This window comes from Daucus carota, chromosome 7 (assembly GCF_001625215.2).
Source record: "Daucus carota subsp. sativus chromosome 7, DH1 v3.0, whole genome shotgun sequence".
In the NCBI taxonomy this organism is placed as follows: Eukaryota; Viridiplantae; Streptophyta; class Magnoliopsida; order Apiales; family Apiaceae; genus Daucus; species Daucus carota.
Window position 1 is genome coordinate 753,782 of NC_030387.2, and position 20,589 is coordinate 774,370.

At 39.3% G+C, this 20,589-nt stretch overlaps 2 protein-coding genes and 2 long non-coding RNA genes across 4 annotated transcripts; 2 read left to right on the top strand and 2 right to left on the bottom strand.

The window, feature by feature from the left end:
* The first annotated feature begins 5,281 nt into the window (after window positions 1-5,281).
* On the top strand, window positions 5,282-6,243 carry LOC108193838 (uncharacterized). The gene is made up of 2 exons (XR_001801290.2): window positions 5,282-5,591; window positions 5,717-6,243. It is a non-coding gene; the product is annotated as an uncharacterized LOC108193838 (long non-coding RNA).
* Window positions 6,244-7,193: 950 nt separating this feature from the next.
* LOC108193839 (uncharacterized) lies at window positions 7,194-8,029 on the bottom strand. Its single transcript, XR_001801291.2, has 2 exons — window positions 7,882-8,029; window positions 7,194-7,724 (listed from the first exon to the last, which is right to left on the bottom strand). It is a non-coding gene; the product is annotated as an uncharacterized LOC108193839 (long non-coding RNA).
* A 2,423-nt stretch (window positions 8,030-10,452) lies between these two features.
* On the top strand, window positions 10,453-12,054 carry LOC135147804 (uncharacterized). Its single transcript, XM_064081400.1, has 2 exons — window positions 10,453-11,101; window positions 11,233-12,054. Exons 1-2 carry the CDS (start codon window positions 10,715-10,717, stop codon window positions 11,779-11,781), a joined length of 936 nt encoding a protein of 311 aa, XP_063937470.1. The 5' UTR covers window positions 10,453-10,714; the 3' UTR covers window positions 11,782-12,054.
* A 594-nt stretch (window positions 12,055-12,648) lies between these two features.
* Window positions 12,649-18,453, bottom strand: LOC108194379 (uncharacterized). The gene has a single exon (XM_017361329.2). The coding sequence runs from the start codon at window positions 18,451-18,453 to the stop codon at window positions 12,649-12,651; it is 5,805 nt and encodes a 1,934-aa protein (XP_017216818.2).
* Window positions 18,454-20,589: the final 2,136 nt, after the last annotated feature.

Below are 20,589 nucleotides of genomic sequence, written 5' to 3' on the forward strand. Positions count from 1 at the left end.
GTTATTGCGGCCATAAACAGTAATCCTGCCATAGTTCTTGAGCTTGTATGTTTCTTGATTTTAGAAACGCAAACGGGAAGCACACAAAGACAATCTGTTCTAATTATTTTTCAAGCTGTAAATGTAGTAGTTGAGATTGTAAAATTAAGAGATTGTAGTAGTTGAGTTTGTTGATACACCTGCTAAACTAGCCAGAAGGGTAAATATATATATCTTACATGTACTTTCTTTGCATTAGAAAAAAGAAGAAAAGAACCATCTGATGGTAGCTTCTATGTCATGTCTAGTTTTTGATTTCTTTATCTTTTATTTTATCTACATGGATGTGTCTGGCCTTTTGGACTCAAGTAAACAAGTTATTTTAGGCCACATATATGCATCAGGTAAGTACTGGAATGTGACAAATTCTTCCACTACTGGAAGTTAATTTTTAGCTGTAATAAGGTAGGTTCAAGGTAGTATCTTGACGCAATCTCTTCTGCTGCCATTATTTATCTAGGTCAAATTGTCTATAAGAAGCTCAAAGAAAGGCCTGACCAGTACATTGGCAGAGGTTTGGTAAGAACAGAGGAGAGCCAAGAAAAAAATGGTGGAGCTGATGATGTTTTTGTTGGGGATATACGGGATGCTAATAGCATTGTCCTTCTCAGACTCAACAGATGGGATCTACAGAGACAAGAAGTAACCATATGCAACCCCAGGGAGAATAAAAGTAGTGGGTTTATATCAATTGGCTTTAGAGACACAAAACACATGGGAATTGTACTCGAAGAAATTGCGCTTGGTTGGATGGTGGATTGTATTTGGTAGCTAGGTACCTAGTTTTTTGGATTTGCAATCGGAGAAGTGGATATATATATGGTTGTTTTTTTGATCTGTTGGTTGTATGGACATGACTTAATTGCATTTTTATTTGGTACATTTTGGTTTCAAGCAAAGACATGGTGGTCATTTAAATTCAGTTCAAAACGGACATCACTTGTATATAAAAATTGATGTTAAACCCTTGATTTCACAACATTTTAGTGGAACATAACTGATGTCTAAAAACTCTATAAACATCAGGTAAACATCATAGCTAAAAGTCTAAAAAAACTGATTTTAAATATAAGTATAGACATCAGGTACATCCAGAAGCGCTGTGTAAGCCTAGTTTAGACATCGGGTTTTAGCCGATGTCTTTGCACTGGTACCTTTAACATCACATGCGAAGACATCGGTCGAATTTTAGATAGACATCGGGTTTTAGCCGATGTCTAAAGCCTTTTTTCTAGTAGTGCAAATTGAATCGTGCAATCCGGAAACAATAATTAATAAACAGTGGATTTCAAGTTTCAATGATTAAGGTAGTGCTCCTAACTTATAGTGGGTGTTTGGCTGATAAAGTTAAGTGCTTCTTTTTCATATAAGTTGGCTCCTACTTTTTGTTGTCTGTTTGGATGTGGAAGCTCACAACACTTTTTTAGCAATTTAAGTTGAGAATTTGGAAGCTAGCAAGTCTAGCTTTTCAGCCAACTTTTTTCTTTAAAGTCTATATTGTCTTGTAATTCAACTTGTATCATGTATTAAATTTATATTTAAATAAATTCGTGTGATTTAAATTTTATATATTAAGTTTATACTTGTATAAATTAAATTTTATTTAAAAATGTCATTTTATAATTTAAATTATTAAACACTCTACTAACTCATAGGTCAAATTATCCAAACACTTTAAAAATTTATAAATCATCGCCACTTATCACTTATAATACACTTCTCAATTTTAAACAATGAGTAACTTCTTTTAAATTCAGCCAAACATCATATAACAAATTCACTTATCACTTACTATCAACTTCTTTAATTGGGTTCAGTTAGGATCTTTGAATGCTTGACTAACACAATTACGTTCAAGCACTGTTGCAGACTTGCGGTAGGATGTGTTGTGCTGTAGTTGACGAAAAGCTGTTGAAATATTTTGAATTTGACTTCCGAATTCGGGTGGATCTAGGCAGAAGAAGCATCTATTCCTAGCATAAAGAACCAGAGCATCTATTCCGCCTGGCAAAAAAACAGAAATGGACTTCTTTTTAGACTCTAGCCCCTTTCTTCATACTACAATCATACTAGCTGGAATGTCCGTTTTCGATAATTGTAACCTAATAAATTTTGTCTACACAGTAAACTACATACATGATGATTAAACTCTCCAGATTGCATAGTTACCTGGCTATATCTCGCATAAACAGCGCATGAAGAAATTATGTCCGTTTTGAAATTAGCCAGAGAATGCAATATCTCAACTTGCACCTCCCTAGTCAATATCGATGAACCCTAGCGGGGAAACATTCTCGAAGTGCAATCGATTTTAATCAAATAATTGATCAACAACCAGCATTGTTGATAAATATCTTCATTAATCATTATTCTAATATGAAATCAGTGAATACTAATAGCATTCATAATATAAAACTAGAAATATAAAATGTCGAATCAATTCAGATTGCACTGTATATATTAGGGTTAATTATCAAGTTGGTCACTGAAGTGGATTTAATGTATCAAGTTGGTCACTGAACTCAAAACGGTATCAAGATGGTCACTGAAGTGGCCATAAATATCAAACAAGTACCTTGAAATATGAGTTCAAACAATAAAAATATTATTTATAAAATTTTACAGATTATTTTTAAATTTTACCACAACCAACTAAAAGGTTATGACTTCTAGTATTTAAAATAATATATATATATATATATATTTTATCAAGTTTATTTATTATTTATATTTTATTATATAGTTATTTTCTTTGTTTTAATTAAAAATAAATAATAAATAAACTTGATAAAATCTAAATATATTATCATAAATATTAGAAGTCATAACCTTTTACTTGGTTTTAGTAACATTCAAAATAAAATGTCACTTCGGTTGACATTTTATTTTGAACAGAATTGTATTATACCTAATTTTTTGCATGCACTATTTCTTAAGAACTAATTAATTAGTACAGTACACAGGTTTTGGATTTTATTTTCTGAAAAATTACTCAAATCTATATTTTTTATTAATAAGCGAAACTCTTACGGTAGAACATCATACACGTCAAATATCAAAGTGTCCAAATTTCTCCGATCCGCTTATTTCCGATCACCTGTGTAGTCGCTTTTAAATTTGTCCACGTGTATGACAAATCACAAGTGGGGCCAAGTTTTAGGGAAATGGCAATACACTACCGACTAACCTTGACGGTTATTCATCAGTTGGTTATAAGTTTCATTTCCGACCAATTTGTTATTTACGATCAGGTTTTAAAAGATGAAACTTAATGATCGGTCAGTAGTCGGTTATAACTTTAAAATCGACAAAATTGTTTATTTTTGACCAATCTCGACGGGCAGAAAAGCCAGCTTTTGGTGCAGTGATGTGTATGAGTTATTGACAGTGTTTGTAATTAAGTTTTAATAATTAGCTCCAACGCAAAATTAACCCAACAGAATAGATCAATTTTTTAATATTTAAGTTTATATGCACTGCAACGTCAAACTGGTTTATTGTGGTTGGATAAATCTATTAACTACAAATTGGAAAAAGTTTACGCCAAAAGAGCAGTCTGGATTAATATTTCTCTAGCTTTTCTTAAAATGTTAACAAATTTTCATTAATGTGTTGCACCAGCTGCAGGAGTGTCGCCCAGAGAAGAACCCTACCATGCATGATACGAACAAACAAATCCAGTTTTTTTTTTACTAAAAGTTACAATTAGTTAGCCACAATACGAAAGTGCTTGTCAATTTAATTTACTGTGATAATCATTTACATAATGGCTAAAAGCATTTCCCCGATCAACAAAATGGCATATATATGCTTAAAATACAACGATATATATGTGTGTTTCTGAGTCTCTGAATGCGCTGCTACGTGTTGATGACATGAGAATTGCCGGGGGGTGGGGATCGTCTCTTCATTAATGTTTTGACTGTGAAAATTCTTTTTGATAGTTGATTCTCCATGAAAATAATCATGTATCACGTACATTATAAGCACAAACGCATTGTTGGTGATGCTGCCGGGTCGAGTTGCAGAAAGCCCTGGTGACAAGTCCCTGTATAACAAGGGTTGTTCGCAAACAGAGCTGTTCGCGAATAAGCTCGAGCTCGACTCGATAAAAGCTCGGTTCGTTAAGAACTCGAGCTCGAACACATAAATGTGTTTGTTAAGAAAACGAGCTCGAGCCGAGCTTTTAGCGTGTTCGGCTCGAGCTCGGCTCGTTAAAACTCGAAAATTGCAATTTCATGATAATTTCGTAATATATACATGTTATTGAACGCCGAATTCAACATATAATATATCAAATCGATCAGGAGAATATTAACTATAATATAGTACCATCAAAACACACTAAATTTTTTTTAAGCTTTTGCTATTTAAAGAGTCAAGTAGCGGTTTGACCTTATTTTATTCTGGCTCGGCTCGTATTTGTTCGTGAACAAGCTCGTGTTCGGCTCGTTAGTTAACGAGCTCGAGATCGAACACAAGTTTTGTTCGATAAGAAAGTTCGGCTCGGCTCGGTTCGATAGAAAAAAAATTAAAAGCTCAGCTCGGTTCGATCAAAACTCGGCTCGGCTCTGTTCGTGAACAGCCTTGCAGTACATATTACAATACGATTAAAGACTACAAGATAGGGTGATTAGTACAACAATTCTGGCTATTTACGATAGATATCTTATGACGGAAAAGGTGGAGAGCTAAACTTACGAAGGTAAATATATGATGCACAATTTATGACAACAATTCCGTAGTAACCTTGTTTACAGTACGACGGATATTTTCGTCACATGTGGTTGATAAGTTGGTCAGCGGGGTTCACGTGGAAAACATACGAAGGATATTTTAATCAAAAATTACTGTTAAAAATTGGATCTTCGGTCCACGTGGCTAAACTAACGACGGTATTCTCGTCATAAATATATTTGGCCCACACTGAAAATACGCCGGATATTTTTTTGTTATATATTGCTATTTGATAAATTGAGCAGTGGGGTCCACGTAGCTAAATTTACGATGGTTGGAAAAACTTGCGACACAAAAGTAAATTACCGACCATTAGAACTTAAGACGCCAGCAAAAACAAAAGAAAATTTCCGTCGTAAATGCTACTAATTACGACGAAATAGGCGGAAAATTTCTGTCGTAAATAGTCAAAATTGTTGTAGTGGCGCAGATACAATTAACTTGCTGTGTTTTGCATATATAATAGCGCTTTCACATATCTTAGTTTTGAAATTAGCCAGAGAAATGCAATATCTCAATTCTCAACTTGCACCACTAGCAATCCTGATGAACCCTAACTGGGAAACATTCTCCAAGTGCAATCCATTCAAATCAAATAATGGATCAATTAACATCCTGCATTGTTGAATATGATCATAATCCATCATTACAAATATGAAACCAGTGATTCATAATCACCACACACACATATAGATGGAATTAATGAACTTATACAGCACTGTATATATATTATCAACATTACAACCTCTACTATATAAGTAGCTAGCTAGCACACTTCCTTAATAATATAAATACAAATATAAAAAGAACATCAGGTACACCCCTATAACTTGATTGTAATTATTTATATTTTTATTAAGCAGATTGTACCTATATTGCAATGTATACTTGAAATAATTGTTTCAAGATATATTAAGGGATCTGACATTGTTTTGTTTAGGTATTTTAAAGAGGATTGATGATGTATTACATGATGATGAAGATAGGTTTTCTCATCCTCATGGTATGGTTGGTGCTGACTTCAGTAACCAGTGATCGAGTCGACTCCGGGACACCGGATATCATGCATGTTGATGCAAAACTGAGCAGAAAGGTAAACTCTGGTGTAAATAATGATCAGAAAACTATCAAAAATGGTGTGGCAGCTGGGAATTTCAAGGACATCAATGATGCTGAGGGGTACTACCCCCGTGATTCGAGCACTGGATCACACCACAGATATTACGATCCCCCGATAGATGGCCACTACTGAAGATGTAAGCGACGTGAACAGGCTACCTGGAATTATATATGAACCTCCTCAATCATGCAACGGCTCCATGTTCGGTGAATTACTACTTTTGTATGTTTCTGTTTGATGCTGTGATAAATTAAGATGCGAGAGCACAACTTATTGTGTGTTTTTGTTAACGTGAATTGTGATGTTTTATGTATGTAAAATTAATAAAATGTTTTTGTTAACGTGAATTGTGATGTTTTATGTATGTAAAATTAATAAAATAATTTCAACACTACTATTTAAATTGCAATGTAATCGTATCTAATCCTTTTAACATTTAGTTTGCGGACACTTATGACTAATTACATTCTTGTGTTTGTTTCTATCTTAGGGAGGCCTCTTTCAACCTCAGAGACAAGAAGAAAAAACATAAAATGGCATGAAAAATGCAAATCTGATTGGGTAGACACAAGATCTCCCGGAACATATACAACCAAATTAATGAACTTATCATAATAATGCATCATGTCATCTTATTAACAACTATCTGCATTGGCCAGTACTACATGATATGGTAGCTTCGACTTTCAAGCCATTTTCAATTTTAAGTCCAGATTTTATTTCTTATATCGAAGATGCTGAAGGCACTAAACGCCCTTCATTCATGTAAAATTTACTACTTTTGTATGTTTCTGTTTGATGCTGTGATAAATTAAGATGCGAGAGCACAACTTATTGTGTGTTTTTGTTAACGTGAATTGTGATGTTTTATGTATGCTCGTCATTCGTCCATTATTAGTTAGTAGCTAGTAATATATATATGGTGCATTTGGCTCAGCTTAAGAAAATTAATTATCCCTTATAAGACAGAATTACTTTAAAAATAATTTTTAATATATGTGTTTGGTTAAATTTTTCACACATAAAAATAAGTTATCAGAATTTTTTAACTTATCGGCTTATTATAAGTTAGAAGTTGATTAATATAAGTTAGAAGTTTACTTGTAACTTCTTTATGTTAGCATATTACAATATCAGAGAATACTTTTATATATGAATTCTCTTCTGTCGGCGTTGTTGTAAGAAATAGAATACTGGAGTTAAAATCTTGATAGCAAATAGTAATAAATGTCACGAATATGTACAAGAAACACGTTAAAATCTTGATAGCAAGTGGTAAATAGATGACACGATGGGGTACAAGAAACACATAGAAGTAATTTCTATCTATTATCAAAAACTCAATTATATATATAATTAAGTAGGTAATTGTTTTGTAACTTCGTTGATGCAATTTGAGAACCCTAGAGGCAGAGACACAGTGATCTTTTTATTTGCTAGAAAGCATAAATCTAGCTACTTACATATATGGGTGACATAATTAGTTACTTCTCACTCTTCATCAAAGCAATCCATCCAACCATTTTACAAAGTCGAGTGACTCAGTTGCACGAAATAGTTGCACAGTTGAAGGTACGGTGGCTTTCTGCAGAAGATCCGGCCTTATCATGCCCAAAATTACCATAACTCTCATTCTCCTCATCCTCATTCGTCTCAGCAACCTTGATGTTAACCTTGGGACTGATATCAGATTCAACTAAACTCCGAGGAACTTCTCCGAACGGATCAAGGCGTTTGGCATCGGTCAGTGCAGCTCCAAACACGATTAACGCCATGGTTACGGTGACTAGAAACAGAAACTTCATTTCAGTCTTCCTTCAAATTTGACCTGAAAAACACAAGCTAGAAGTTTTAGAGTAGATATGAATGAGGTCAAGATAAATTAAGCTAGCGATATTAATTTGATTTTAGGAGGTTTAGGTACTTAAAGCTTTGTAAACATATACAGTACAATCAAAGTAAATTAGCTATATGTTTAAGTATACTGGTTTGAGCAGTTATCCAAGCTTTGAGATATTTGATTGAAGAGATGCTTATACATAAGCTAGCTAGCTAGGTTGCATTATATACTAGTGAATAATTAGTAGTACTACTGTTATCAAAGAAGTTAATTTTGCTCAAACAGTTCAAACAGACCGTATACATCGGTGAGAAACATAGGAAACTCGTTCTCTCAAAAAATAATAGTATTCTTTGATCGATTTTCTAGGAATGTTTATCGTAAAACCTACCACGCAAATTAAGCTAATGTACTCCAACAATTAATTTACATTTTCTAACAAAATTAACATACTCAGCGATCAGTTAGTTACATATTTAGGGCTTAATCCAACGAGAAAAGGCCTCAGATGCCATAAAACTTATAGCTAATGTCCAAAATATATAGCAGAACTGAGACAAAATCGCCCCAAATATCTTTTAGTAACATTTGATAATCCAGTTTTTCGATTTTAAGAAGAAAACGCTAGATCGTGTTGCGTTTAGGTGAAAATCACTGCAAAATGTTAAACGATCCGACGATTTTAGGAATAAAACGTTACAAAAATTAGCGTCCACGGCTTTTAACACTAACATTTAATTAGGATCTCTAAACACTTAATCGTGTAACGTTAAATTAAAAAAATACACTAGTCGATGTTTCGGGTCATATTCTTTCAAATTGTGTCACTCAGGACCAACACGTACCCTAATTCAACCTTCAATAATATCGAAAAAACGTATAACATTTCTATATGCAGTATTAATTTAAAATGTCTATTTCAAATGTTTTCCACTTAATATTATTAAAACTAATAAAAGTTCGGTGGGAGTTTCACAAATAGAAACAAGTGGTTAATTATTGATTTATTTTAATGATTTATATACCCACTCAGGCTTAATAATGATTAAAAATGATTATTAGCGTACTTTTGACAAATATTCAACTTACAGCTTAATTATGTTCCCCCTTTGGATTGATATATATCGCGTCGTGATACCACCTTTCGTGTGATTAACCAGAAGATTAAGATAGTTTCATTCATTTCTTTCAAGCAAGTAGTGTTACAGTTGGCACTATGTTTTCCTATCTTCAAGGTGTTATTTAATAACTATATTGTCAAACCAATAATATAATTATAATCAAAATTGAAATATTATACGCAAATAAGCTCATACTTAAAAATGCTATTATCTTCTGGCAAAAAAAAAACAAATGCTATTATCTTAAATCACAAAAGTATTAAACATCAAGCTGGAGAAAACTATGCAAAAGATAATGAGATCGGATCAACGAGCTCGCTTATATATGTTACGGATGCATCCAGCGCTGGTATATGTTGGAAAATGTGAGTTTTAGTCTCATATATATTTTCAAATTATTTTGAGTCAAAAATTTGGTAGTGTTGGGGATTATAGTGTTTCCCTCATTTATCTGTTCTTTCACTCTCAAATATTCCAACCCTTTACAAGATCTTTCTTTCCTCTATTTATAGACCCCTGATTGGATTATGGGCCTTGGGCCTTTCTATTCTTAGTGGGCTGGGGCCCAACATTTTGTCCCCCCCACAGTTAAGCACATCTTTAGATGGGCTTTTAATATCTAAAAGAAAAAAAGGAAAAAATTTCCCTCAGCCTTTGTAGATGGGCTCGGCCTCGAAGCTGAAGACGCTTCGAACTCCTCGGGAAGTCGCGCCTTCTGTACTTATGCCTGTCTTTAAATCTTTTTAACTTCTCAGCACACTATCTTTCAACTTGGATTTGACCGCTTTCGCTCTCTTCAGGTATTTTCTTGTTTTCTCTCTTGAGTCTTGTGTCTTCTTTCTTCCCCCTTCATGGATCACTCTTCGACTTCCCCTCTTGTCGTCGATGCCACCGGCGACGCCGTTTTCGGCGAACTCACCCCCTTGTCCTCTGCCCAAGTTCCGCACTCTTCTTCTCATAATATTGCTTCCTTGGAGGGCGATTATGATGTTCTTGAGTCAGTTGATCCCGAGATTCTTGAGATGTCTCGGCGCCCTCCTGCCAAGACGGGGTCTTTGGCCCCCACTGCAGGTATGTCGAAGGACTTGATAAAGTTGTTTCGAACGAAGCCTGCCTTTAATTACCGGAGTATCATTGAGGAGGATTCTGTTGAATTGTTGGAAAAGCTTGAGAATGGCTGCGACCTGGCAAGTGGATATGAGTACCACTTGCCTAGGGGCCGAGACCGCTTGTGGCATATGCCGAAAGGCGGATGGCAGGGTGTTCCTCTGATCTTTTTTGATATGGGTTTTCGACTTCCTATGCACCCCCTATTTGCTGCTGTGTATCGAGTTTTGGGTTGTGGCCTTGCCCAGCTCGCCCCTAACGCCATAGCGCAAATATCTGGTGTTATAGCACGCTGTCATGAACTGAAAAAGATCCCCACCGTAGATTTGTTATTGTCTATTTTCCGATTTAAGAACACTGGGGGGCAACTCTATCTGGACAAGAAACCTAAGCGTGTTCGCTTAGTGAATGTGAGGCCATCTCACTCGGGCTGGCAAGAGAGATGGGCCTATTTGGTTGGAGGCGATCTTGACTCTGTTGGTCCCTGGGATGACGTTTCTCAGTCGTGGCTTCGCATTATAAATAGTATGCCCAGTCCTTTTACCGATGAGTATTTGAAGTCCTTCCATGGGACCACAGAGCAGTTCTCCTCTGATCAACTTTCTAAAGAAGAGTTTTTAGAAACCCATTGTCGTAAGGACTTTGTATCTTTACTTGTATTGTAACTGTTATGTTTGGTTTTTTGATTGCTTTGTTTGTTGTGCAGTTTCCGGAGAAGCTCTACGAGCGTTGAGGCGGTCTCCTCGCAAGATGATCAGTGATGCTTTGATGTCCAAACTTGCTCAGAGAGGTGCATCCTCTATGATGGGGAAAGGAATGGAGGTGACTGGTGACAAAGACTTTGAAGAGACCTCCAAACCCCGAACTGTTGCACCTAGTCACTCGGTAGAACTCATAGAGGAATCCTCTGGAAAAATTGAGCCTGAAGTACCCGTTCGTGTAACTCGTCGGCGTTCCGGGAAGGAAACAGTAGATGACACTCCTGTTGTGCATAAGAAGATAAGATTGGTTAAGAAGTCGAGTGGTGGAGAAGTGTTGAAGCCTCATCAAGGCTTGGTGGAACCCGAGAAGTCAGCTGAGGATGAAGTGTATTCTATTGCTAAGACGGCTTCCATTGCTAAGGATCGCCTTGATCAGGTCTGTTATCTTTGTTTAAACTATATATGTGCATACATACATTTTCTTGCCGGCGTGTCCCTTTGAAGATGAGACATACTTGTTGATTGTTTAACTGAATTTTTCCTCTTTTGCTCCCTGTTTTTCCGCAGTTTATACTGGAGTTTGATCGGCTAGTTGCCCTGAGTGCTAGAGGGTGTGCGGAGGCTGAGCTTGCTCGCCTTCGTCTCGATGTTGCCGATGCTGCGCGGCTTAAGGGAGAAGCTGAGAGGCGATTGGCCAGTCTTGCCAAAAAGCATGATGATTCAGCCAAGCTAGTGTCTAGGTTGCAGGAGCAGGTTGAGGAGCTGTCCACTGACAAGGAGTCTTTGAATTCTCTGGTAGCTTCCTTCCATTCCATGGAAGCTGATCATAGAGCTGCTGTGGCCAAGATTAACTTGGAGCACACTGCTGTTCTTGAAGAGTTGAAGCAGGAGAAGCGAGTGCTTGAGAAGGAATTGGCCGAAGTGAGGGATGCTTTGGAGAAGAGTTCAACTGAAGCCTTCAAGGCCTTAGAGAGTGGGTATAACCTTTGTTGGAATCGAGTTTCCGAAGCTGGGCTGGATGTGAGCGCTCACACCTTTGATCACCACTGCGCAGACGTTGCCCGGAGTCGTGGAGGAGATGCCTGTTCCGCTAAGGGTGCTGGCTCGGCCTCTTGACTTATCTCTGTTTTCTGTTTATCATGCCTGGGGAATGCCCTATAGGCTTTATGTATTTAACTTTATCGTACCTTATTACTTGCTTGGATGTTGCTGGTTTGGATGTTTGTTGCCGTTATATCGGCTGAATCTGTTTGGAACCTTTGCTGCCTGTCGGCATAAGTTATGTGTATTTTGGGTCCTCGTACAAGATTTGAAGTAACGAAATATTTTTCGTATCTGTTATGCCTTCTCTAAAAAGAATTTGCATTGTCTGATATCTGTGTGTTTGAATTGTTGTGTGCGAAAGATGATGTAACTGAAGTAAGGCACTTTTGTGCTAGTAATGGCGTAGCATTTTGTTATCTTTTGGCGTAAGTCATGCAAATGCTGAAGTATGCTTTATTTTGTAAAAAGTCTGCCTCGCTTGACGCGCTTTGTTTTAAATATTTGAATTGTGTAATGTTGTGTGCTTGGGTTTGGAAAATATAATGTGATGTGTTTAGGATATGCGTAGTGTGTGTGAAGTGTTGTTTGTTTGAAATATAATGTGATGTACCTTGATGTCAATGAACGTGGCTCGTTGTTTGCTGTGTTCATGTGTTGAATGTGTCCCTTGTGAAGTTGTGTATTAAAAGTGATATGCGCTGTGTAGTATGCGTTAAAAAAAAGTGGATAGATAATGTCGTACTCAACCAAAGACAAATGATTTCTTGATATTAGAATATGCTTGATAGTGTTGAGTTTAAACAAAAGTAATACATATCTTTCTTTGGCAAGTATTGTTGCCGGGTTTGGAGTAGGTAGTCAAAAGTGCCTTAGTGGCTTAGGTAGTCTTTGCTAGTTGCCATGTTGAAAATACGTAGATAGATAGATTTGGTGGGCTCATCACTGGTAGAACTTCTTTAGGTGAATTGCATTCCAGGTGTTTGGTATTGGAGAACCGTCTAGTTGGGCAAGGCGGTAAGTTCCTGGCCTGACCACTTTGATTATCTTGTAAGGGCCCTCCCAAGGAGCTGAGAGCTTGCTCATCTTGAGTGGCATTGAGGCTGCTGCTTCCCTGAGAACCAAATCGTTTTCCTGGAATTGGCGAGGCTTGATTTTGGCATTGTAGTACTGGGCCACCTTTTGTTGGTATTGAGCAACCTTGAGCTGAGCCCTGTCCCTCACTTCTTCTACGAGGTCGATGTTGAGTCTGAGCCCTTCTTCATTCCCTTGCTGATTGAAATTTTCGATCCTGAGAGACCCCATGCTGATTTCTAGTGGTAACACTGCCTCTGTCCCGTATGCTAGGCGAAAGGGTGTCTCGCCTGTTGCGGTTCTTGGGGTAGTGCGGTATCCCCACAGGACATTTGGTAACTCGTCAACCCAGTTAGATGGTGCGTCTAGAAGCCTCTTCTTGATTCCCTGTAGTATCGCCTTGTTGGTAATCTCAACTTGACCATTAGCCTGCGGATATGCTACTGAAGACTTGATGTGTGTTATCTTTAGCTGGCCTAAGGCCTCTTCAAAATCCTTGCCTGTGAACTGCGATCCGTTATCTGTCACTATGACTCTGGGTACCCCGAAGCGAAACACTATGTTTTCCATGAAGAACTGGACTACTTCTGTTTCTCTGATCCTTGCTAGGGGCTTAGCCTCTGGCCACTTGGTGTAGTAATCGATGGCCACGATCAAAAACTGTTTCTGGCCAGTGCACTTAGGCAAAGGGCCGACTAGATCAATACCCCACATGGCAAAGGGGCATGGAGACTGAGATGCGCTGAACGTTGCTGTGGGTTTGTGACTTACCGTTCCGTAGAGTTGACATGCCTTACATTTTTTCGAATATTCCTCACAATCTTGTTTCATGGTTGGCCAATACACCCCGTGTCTCATTATTTTTAAGGCCATGTTTCTACCAGAGATGTGATTTCCACAAATTCCCGAGTGTATTTCTTGCATAGCTGTTTGAACCTCCTGCTGACCGATGCACTTGAGAAGTGGTTCCACTAGTGCTCGTCGGTAAAGTTGGTCACTAATCAGACAGTAGTTGCGCGCTTTGAATGCAATTTTCCTTTGTTCAGCTTTATCCTCTAAGTTTAAAGTCCCTTTGATATGTTGAATGATTGGAGTCCTCCAATCATCTTGACTTGTGATGCAGTTGACCGTTTCTTGAACCAGAGACGGGCACGTCAGTTCCTTTACGTAAATAGGTTCCGAGTTCTTTGCCGCCGTGGATGTAGCTAGTTTTGACAAGGCATCAGCCCAGTGATTGGCTGACCTAGCTATGTTTTTGATGCTCCACGAGGTAAATGTACCTAGAAGGGTGATTGCGACTTTCAAGTACGCTATCATCCTTTCATTGGTAGCCTTGAATTCACCAGACACTTGCTTTACCACCAACTGTGAATCTGAAAAAATGTCCACTATTTTAGCGTCTAAGTGGCTTGCCAGCTTTATCCCTGCGATTAAAGCCTCATATTCTGCTTCATTGTTCGTGGCTGGAAATCCGAAGCGTATGGCTTGTTGAACTTTGAATCCCTCAGGACTGACCAGAAGTACCCCGGCACCACCTACTTCAGATGTTGATGATCCATCGGTATACAATGTCCATGCCTTGTCGGTTAGTGATTGGGCGGGGCCTTGTTGTGGGCTTTCGGAGAAGTTGCATTCTGCCACGAAGTCTGACAGCGCCTGAGACTTCATTGAGTTTCGTGGTTCAAATTCTAAGTTGAACTGACTTAGCTCGATGGTCCAGGCTGCTAGCCTGCCAGAGATGTCTGGCCGATGAAGTACTCGGCGGAGGGGCTGAGAAGTCATGACAGTGATGCTTCTACCTTGGAAATACTGTCTCAGTTTCCTGCTTGCCGTTACTAAGGCTAAGACCAATTTTTCAATTTTGCTGTATCGTGTCTCGGTATCTTTAAGCATATGGCTGGCATAATATACTGGTCTTTGCTCAGTCCCTTCTTCTTTTATCAATACCGCCGCTGTTGTTGAATCAGAAGCTGAGAGATACAGCTTGAGAGGCTCGCCTGGTATGGCCCTTGCCAATATTGGCGGATTGGCTAAGAATTCTTTGATGTCGTCTAGGCTGCTCTGACATTCCTGAGTCCATTCGAAGTGTCTTGCCTTGGATGCTTGCTTGATGGCCTCGTACATGGGAAGACTCCGCTTGGACGACTGGGGAATGAATCGCCTCAAAGCTGCGATGCAACCAGTAAGGATTTGTAGGTCTTTGACTGTCTTAGGGGGTTGCATGTCCCTTACTGCTGCGATCTGGGAAGGGTCTGCCTCTATGCCCCTCTGAGTGAGTAGGTACCCCAGGAATTTGCCGCCCCCTAGACCAAATGAACATTTGGCGGGATTCAGTCTGATTTGATTTTTCCTTATGCAGTCAAATGTTTCTCGCAGATCCTTTGCATGGGATGGAGCCTTTACTGATTTTACAATCATGTCATCGACATATATCTCCATGTTTCTTCCTATCTGGTCCGCGAAAACGGTATCCATGGTTCTTTGAAACGTGGCGCCTGCATTGAGAAGCCCAAAGGGTAGTACCGTGTAGGCGAATACCCCCTTATGGGTGATGAAAGCTGTGCTATCCTGATCTTCCTTGGCCAGCTTAATTTGGTTATAGCCCGAAAACGCATCCATAAAGGAGATTAATTCATGACCTGCTGTAGCGTCTATGAGTTGATCAATATTCGGCAAAGGGTAAAAATCCTTGGGACAGGCCCTGTTGAGATCAGAGTAATCCACACACATTCGCCATTTGCCGTTGCTTTTCTTTACCAGCACTGTGTTGGCGATCCAAGTCGGATATTGAACTTCTTTTATGAACCCTGCTTCTGAGAGGCGTTTGAGTTCGGCCTCTATGGCCTCTTGCTTCTCAGGTGAGAAGGTTCTTTTCTTCTGTTTGACGCACCTGAATTCGGGCTTTATGTTTAGGCGATGGAGTGCTATATCTTCTGGAATCCCCGGCATATCGCTGGGTGACCAAGCGAATATGTCAGAGAACTCTTGCAGCAGGGAAATTAAGCTTTGACGCACTTGCGGGGAAAGGTTTGTCCCTATGCCCACTGTTCTTTCTGAATTATTTGGGTCAATGCTTATTTGCTCTAGCGTCTCATTTGGCACACAGGCAGGGGGTTTTACCATCTCCTGATCAACCTGCGGGTCAATGTCACTTGGCTCAGAGGCAGGGGGTTTTACCACTCCCTGATCAACCTGTGGGTCAATATCCATGAGCTCATAGGCCGGTGACTCTAGCATTTCATTGTTTGCCTGTAGTTCATTGCTTCCCAGTGTTTCCTTAGTTGATTGATCCAAATGAGGAGGCTCGATGGAGACCTGGTTCACCGAAGGGGCTGAGGACCTATGAGGCTTTCTTTTCGGTTTCACATTGGAAATATAACACTGTCTGGACATTCGTTGATCGCCCTTAACTTCCCCGATTCCGAATTCAGTTGGAAATTTCATTTTTAAGTGCGTGATGGATGTTATTGCCTTAAGGGCGGACTGGGTGGTTCGCCCTATAATGGCATTGTAACTACATTCTGCATTTATCACATGGAACTTGAGTACCCTCCAAAGCTGGCAGGGTGGTGATCCAAACAAAACCGGTAAATCAATGGTTCCTACGACTCGAACTTCATTTCCGGTGAACCCGTATAAAGGGGATCCCCTAGCATCTTCAAGTTTCCTATCCCCTAAATCCATCCTTAGGAAAGCTCCGTGATAAAGAATGTCCACCGAACTACCATTGTCAATGAGAATCTTCTTGACCAGGTTGGTCCCAATCTTGGTTGTTATGACCAGAGCGTCTTGGTGTGTTTCTAATAGATTCTCTGAGTAATCTGCATCAGAGAACGAAATTACCGGGGAGGGGTTACGCTTTGGTCGCTTAGAGTCAATCCTGAATACTTCCCTGGCATATGATTTTTTAGAGTTGTTTGAAGCGCCCCCTGCAGCTATACCCCCAGAAATGACGTCAATGATTCTGTCAGCATCTGGTTGCTTGGCTTGGTTCGGGTCATCTTTCAGAACCCAATGTGAAAATTCTCCGCTTTGTATCTTTCTTTCAATGAGATTCCTTAGTTGATAGCACCTGTCTGTTGTATGCCCGGTATCCTCATGGTAATCACAGTACCTGTCACTAGCCGGTCTATCAGGATTCATCGGCCTTGGAGGTCGATAATTAAGATCAGCTTTTATGACAGCCAGGATTTCGTTGAGTCCCACATTAAGCTTAGTGTATTCCTTTTGCTCCCTTGGGGGCCGAGGGGGCCAAGAGCCTCTGGGCTGCTGAGGCGCAGAGGCTGCTTGGCTTTGCTGTGTGACCAAATTGGCTCGCTGGTTCTCAGCTCCTTCGCTTCCTTGAGAAGTGCGATTGTCTGGTCTCCTTGCTTCCCACTTGCTTGACGAACCAGAATTTCTATCCCAGCGTCTGGCCTGAGGTGAGTGCATCTGAATACTGCCAACAGCCTCCTGAATTGTGAGTCTATGCTCAAAGATCTCCATAGCTGCCTGTAGGGTTCGGGGGTTCTTCTCAAAGAACTCCTCTAGAATAAGTCCATGCCGAGACTTGTCTACCCCTGCGGCCAAGTAGTTGATAGCCAGCTCGTCGATGAGATTAGGTATGAGAGCCACCTCATTTCTGAAGCGCGCCAAAAAGTCTCTAAGAGATTCTGAGGACCTTTGGCGCACTGTCATTAAAGAGGCTGTAATTTTGCCACCTTTCTTGTTACTTGAGAACCTTGTTCGAAACTTATTCTTCAGTGTACTCCAGGAGTCTATAGAGCGCGGAGGCAGATTGTCAAACCATTCTAATGCTGTGCCACTAAGACAAGTGCAGAAGAAGCGGCATCGAGATATCTGTGAGTGCCCATAGTAACTCATTCTTCCGTCAAATTGATTAATAAAGTCAGACGGGGCCGTCGTCCCGTCAAACTGACCTATATTGGGGATTTTGAGATTCTTGTCCAGCATGTAGCTCTCAATTTCCTCAGAGAGGGGGCTCTCAGATGGAACATCGAGACCACTCGAGCCTGTCTTGACTTGTTCTCTTAACTGAGCGACCTCTCTCCTGAGCTTGGTGAGTTCAACATTCATCTTAGGGTTAGGTCCTGTTTCTGCTTCTTCCTCTTCATCAAGTGTCCTCTTCTTCTTACGGTGACGAGAGCTGTATGATCCAGCCGAGTCAGCTCTTGTCGAGTACTCACTGTTGTTTGATGGTCTCCATGAGATCTCATCATCATCTCTTGTTTGATACTCCTGGGAGGCAGTCCCCATCTCCGCCTCCAGGCGTGCAATCTCCCTCTGTTGACGCACTCGAGAAGCGAGCATGCGTCTCCTAGTGTCAAGAGCTAGAAGCTCATCTTCGAGATTAGCCACCTCGTAAGCTTTTCCAGCTTGAGCTCGCAATCGCCGAGCCTTAAGCTTTTCCAGATGAAGACGTGCATCACTAGTTAATACGTGCTTTCCTTGTGGTGTTACCACGGTCCTCTTGGGGCCGCGCCTTCTTCCACCACCCGTAGGGTCTGAAAATGCCGGAGCAGCAACAGATCCTTGCGGCGTGGCTTCGACAAACAGCTTTTTAGGCTTTAAGGTGCTAGGTAGCTCGACTTCCGGCGAACTAATAGCTTTTATTGATTTTGTTTTTGGAGCAGATCTGGAGCTCTTCCTTCGTTCTTCCTCTCCTCTAGCCATATTTCGACTGCAATTTCTCGTTGGAATACTCTAGAGTCCCCTCCTTCTAGCGCCAAATGTTGGGGATTATAGTGTTTCCCTCATTTATCTGTTCTTTCACTCTCAAATATTCCAACCCTTTACAAGATCTTTCTTTCCTCTATTTATAGACCCCTGATTGGATTATGGGCCTTGGGCCTTTCTATTCTTAGTGGGCTGGGGCCCAACAGGTAGTAGAAGTTGCATGTGAGGAACAAGTGATGTTTGAAATATATTCGTGTCCATAGACATGTTGAACTATTCAAGTAGTTAAGTGATGAATGAGATATGATCATTTAAAATTGGTCCCGCGTTGATTTGGAAAAAGAGTTTACATTGCTCTATGTAGCACAACATTTTAGTAGTGTTCAAATGTATTAGTAATATATTTTTCCATCTTCTACGTGCGCACAAATATTGATAGGATTTCGAGGTAAATCCGAAACTTATGAAGGCCGAGCGAACTCGTGAAGGCCGCGCGACTGCTGACACGAATTGGGTCATCAAATTACGGACTAGTTTTTCTATTTAATTTTTAATGGGCCAGTGCTCTTAAATAATTAATTTGTTTATAATATAAATAATTATAATTGATTTGATGAAATATTAATTCGAGTAAATTATGAATTAATATTTAACAAAATTAATTAATTAACCATTTTAATTAATTAATTGAGTAGCCCACGTGCTTTGCTATCTTTATACATTCATCGTAATTTGTAGGGTTTTATTGATTCGAAACGCTAGCCACTCTCACTTATTCGTCTTCTTTGGTGATATTCTCTTACTCATCTCAAACTCGTTGGAAGTGAATTTTGCTTCATTTGTAGTCTATTTTATCGTAGGAGGTGATTCGTTCACACATACGATGAGTGCTAATACATTTCAAGGAGACAATCACGCACTGTACTTGAATTTTGTTATATTTCTTCTTGTCTCCTCGTTATTTGAATTTTGTATTGGTCTGTTATTTACACACATGCACACGATAATTCTTGTTGTTTGGTTTTAACACAGTTTGTACAACAATATACATGAGTTCTCCTTCCCCTGCAGCTAGCCTAAATTAAAAGTATACAAGTTATTTAAAAATGCTTACGAATTTTCAATCGGATCGGAATATGTTGCATCAGCTGCAGTAATGTCACCGAGCAATGAACCCTACTCTGTCCCTGCATAATGAATAAACAACTCCAGATTTTTTTCATTTAGCTAGCCGGAACCAGAGAGTGCTTGTCAATTTCATTTACTGTTGTCATCATTAACATAATGGCTAACAACATTCAATCGATCAATAGATGTGCGACTCTGACTGTGTGACTATGAACTGAAACATACATTTGTATATGCGTATCCTGGTATACGTAGTGATGACACAAGTACTTCCGGGTTGGATCTAGGTCTTTTCTCCATTATTGACAGCCTGATCGACTCAGCCCGGTCCAGACATTTGTATATTCGTGACCAACTACATAAAGAAGGAGCCAAAGAACATGCAGATGACGCTGACTGGTCGAGTTAAAGAAAGCTCTAGCCACTGGTGTCATATATATTGGATGCTACGAGATCCAGAACATTTATAAGTAAAACTCATGATAATTGTAACCTAATAAATTTTCTTAGTACTACCTAGCGTATTAACTGCATAATACATGGTAATTAAGTGACTATATCTCCTACAGTACTGATTAACAAATTATGTCCGTTTTGAAATTAGCTGGAGAATGCAATATCTCATCAACTTGCACCTCTAGTCAATCTTGATGAACCCTAACCGGGGAACATTCTCGAAGTGCAATCGATTTTAATCAAATAATTGATCAACAGCCTGCACTGTTTTTTTCTAAGATGGAATTAATTCAATGAAAAACAATACGGCGTCTAAAAAGCAATCAAGTTAAACAAATATAAAACGCATCATATCGCTGATTAATTTAGTCTTTGTGAATACACAATCAAGCTATTTGTTGAAGTTGATATATGTACATATATCGGCTTCATCATTACCGGTTTAAGCTATCGACCGTAACTGCAATTCCATATAAATCTTTACCACTGAATCAAACCCTTAAAAATCCGGCAGATCTAATGTCCTGAACATTGAATTACACCAAAACA

Bases quoted from the DNA above. Each gene is read 5' to 3' on its own strand.
- LOC135147804 (XM_064081400.1), top strand. From the start codon at position 10,715: ATGATCAGTGATGCTTTGATGTCCAAACTTGCTCAGAGAGGTGCATCC. The intron at 11,102-11,232 runs GTCTGTTATCTT...GTTTTTCCGCAG, and splicing joins CTAAGGATCGCCTTGATCAG to TTTATACTGGAGTTTGATCG.
- LOC108194379 (XM_017361329.2), bottom strand. From the start codon at position 18,453: ATGGCTAGAGGAGAGGAAGAACGAAGGAAGAGCTCCAGATCTGCTCCA.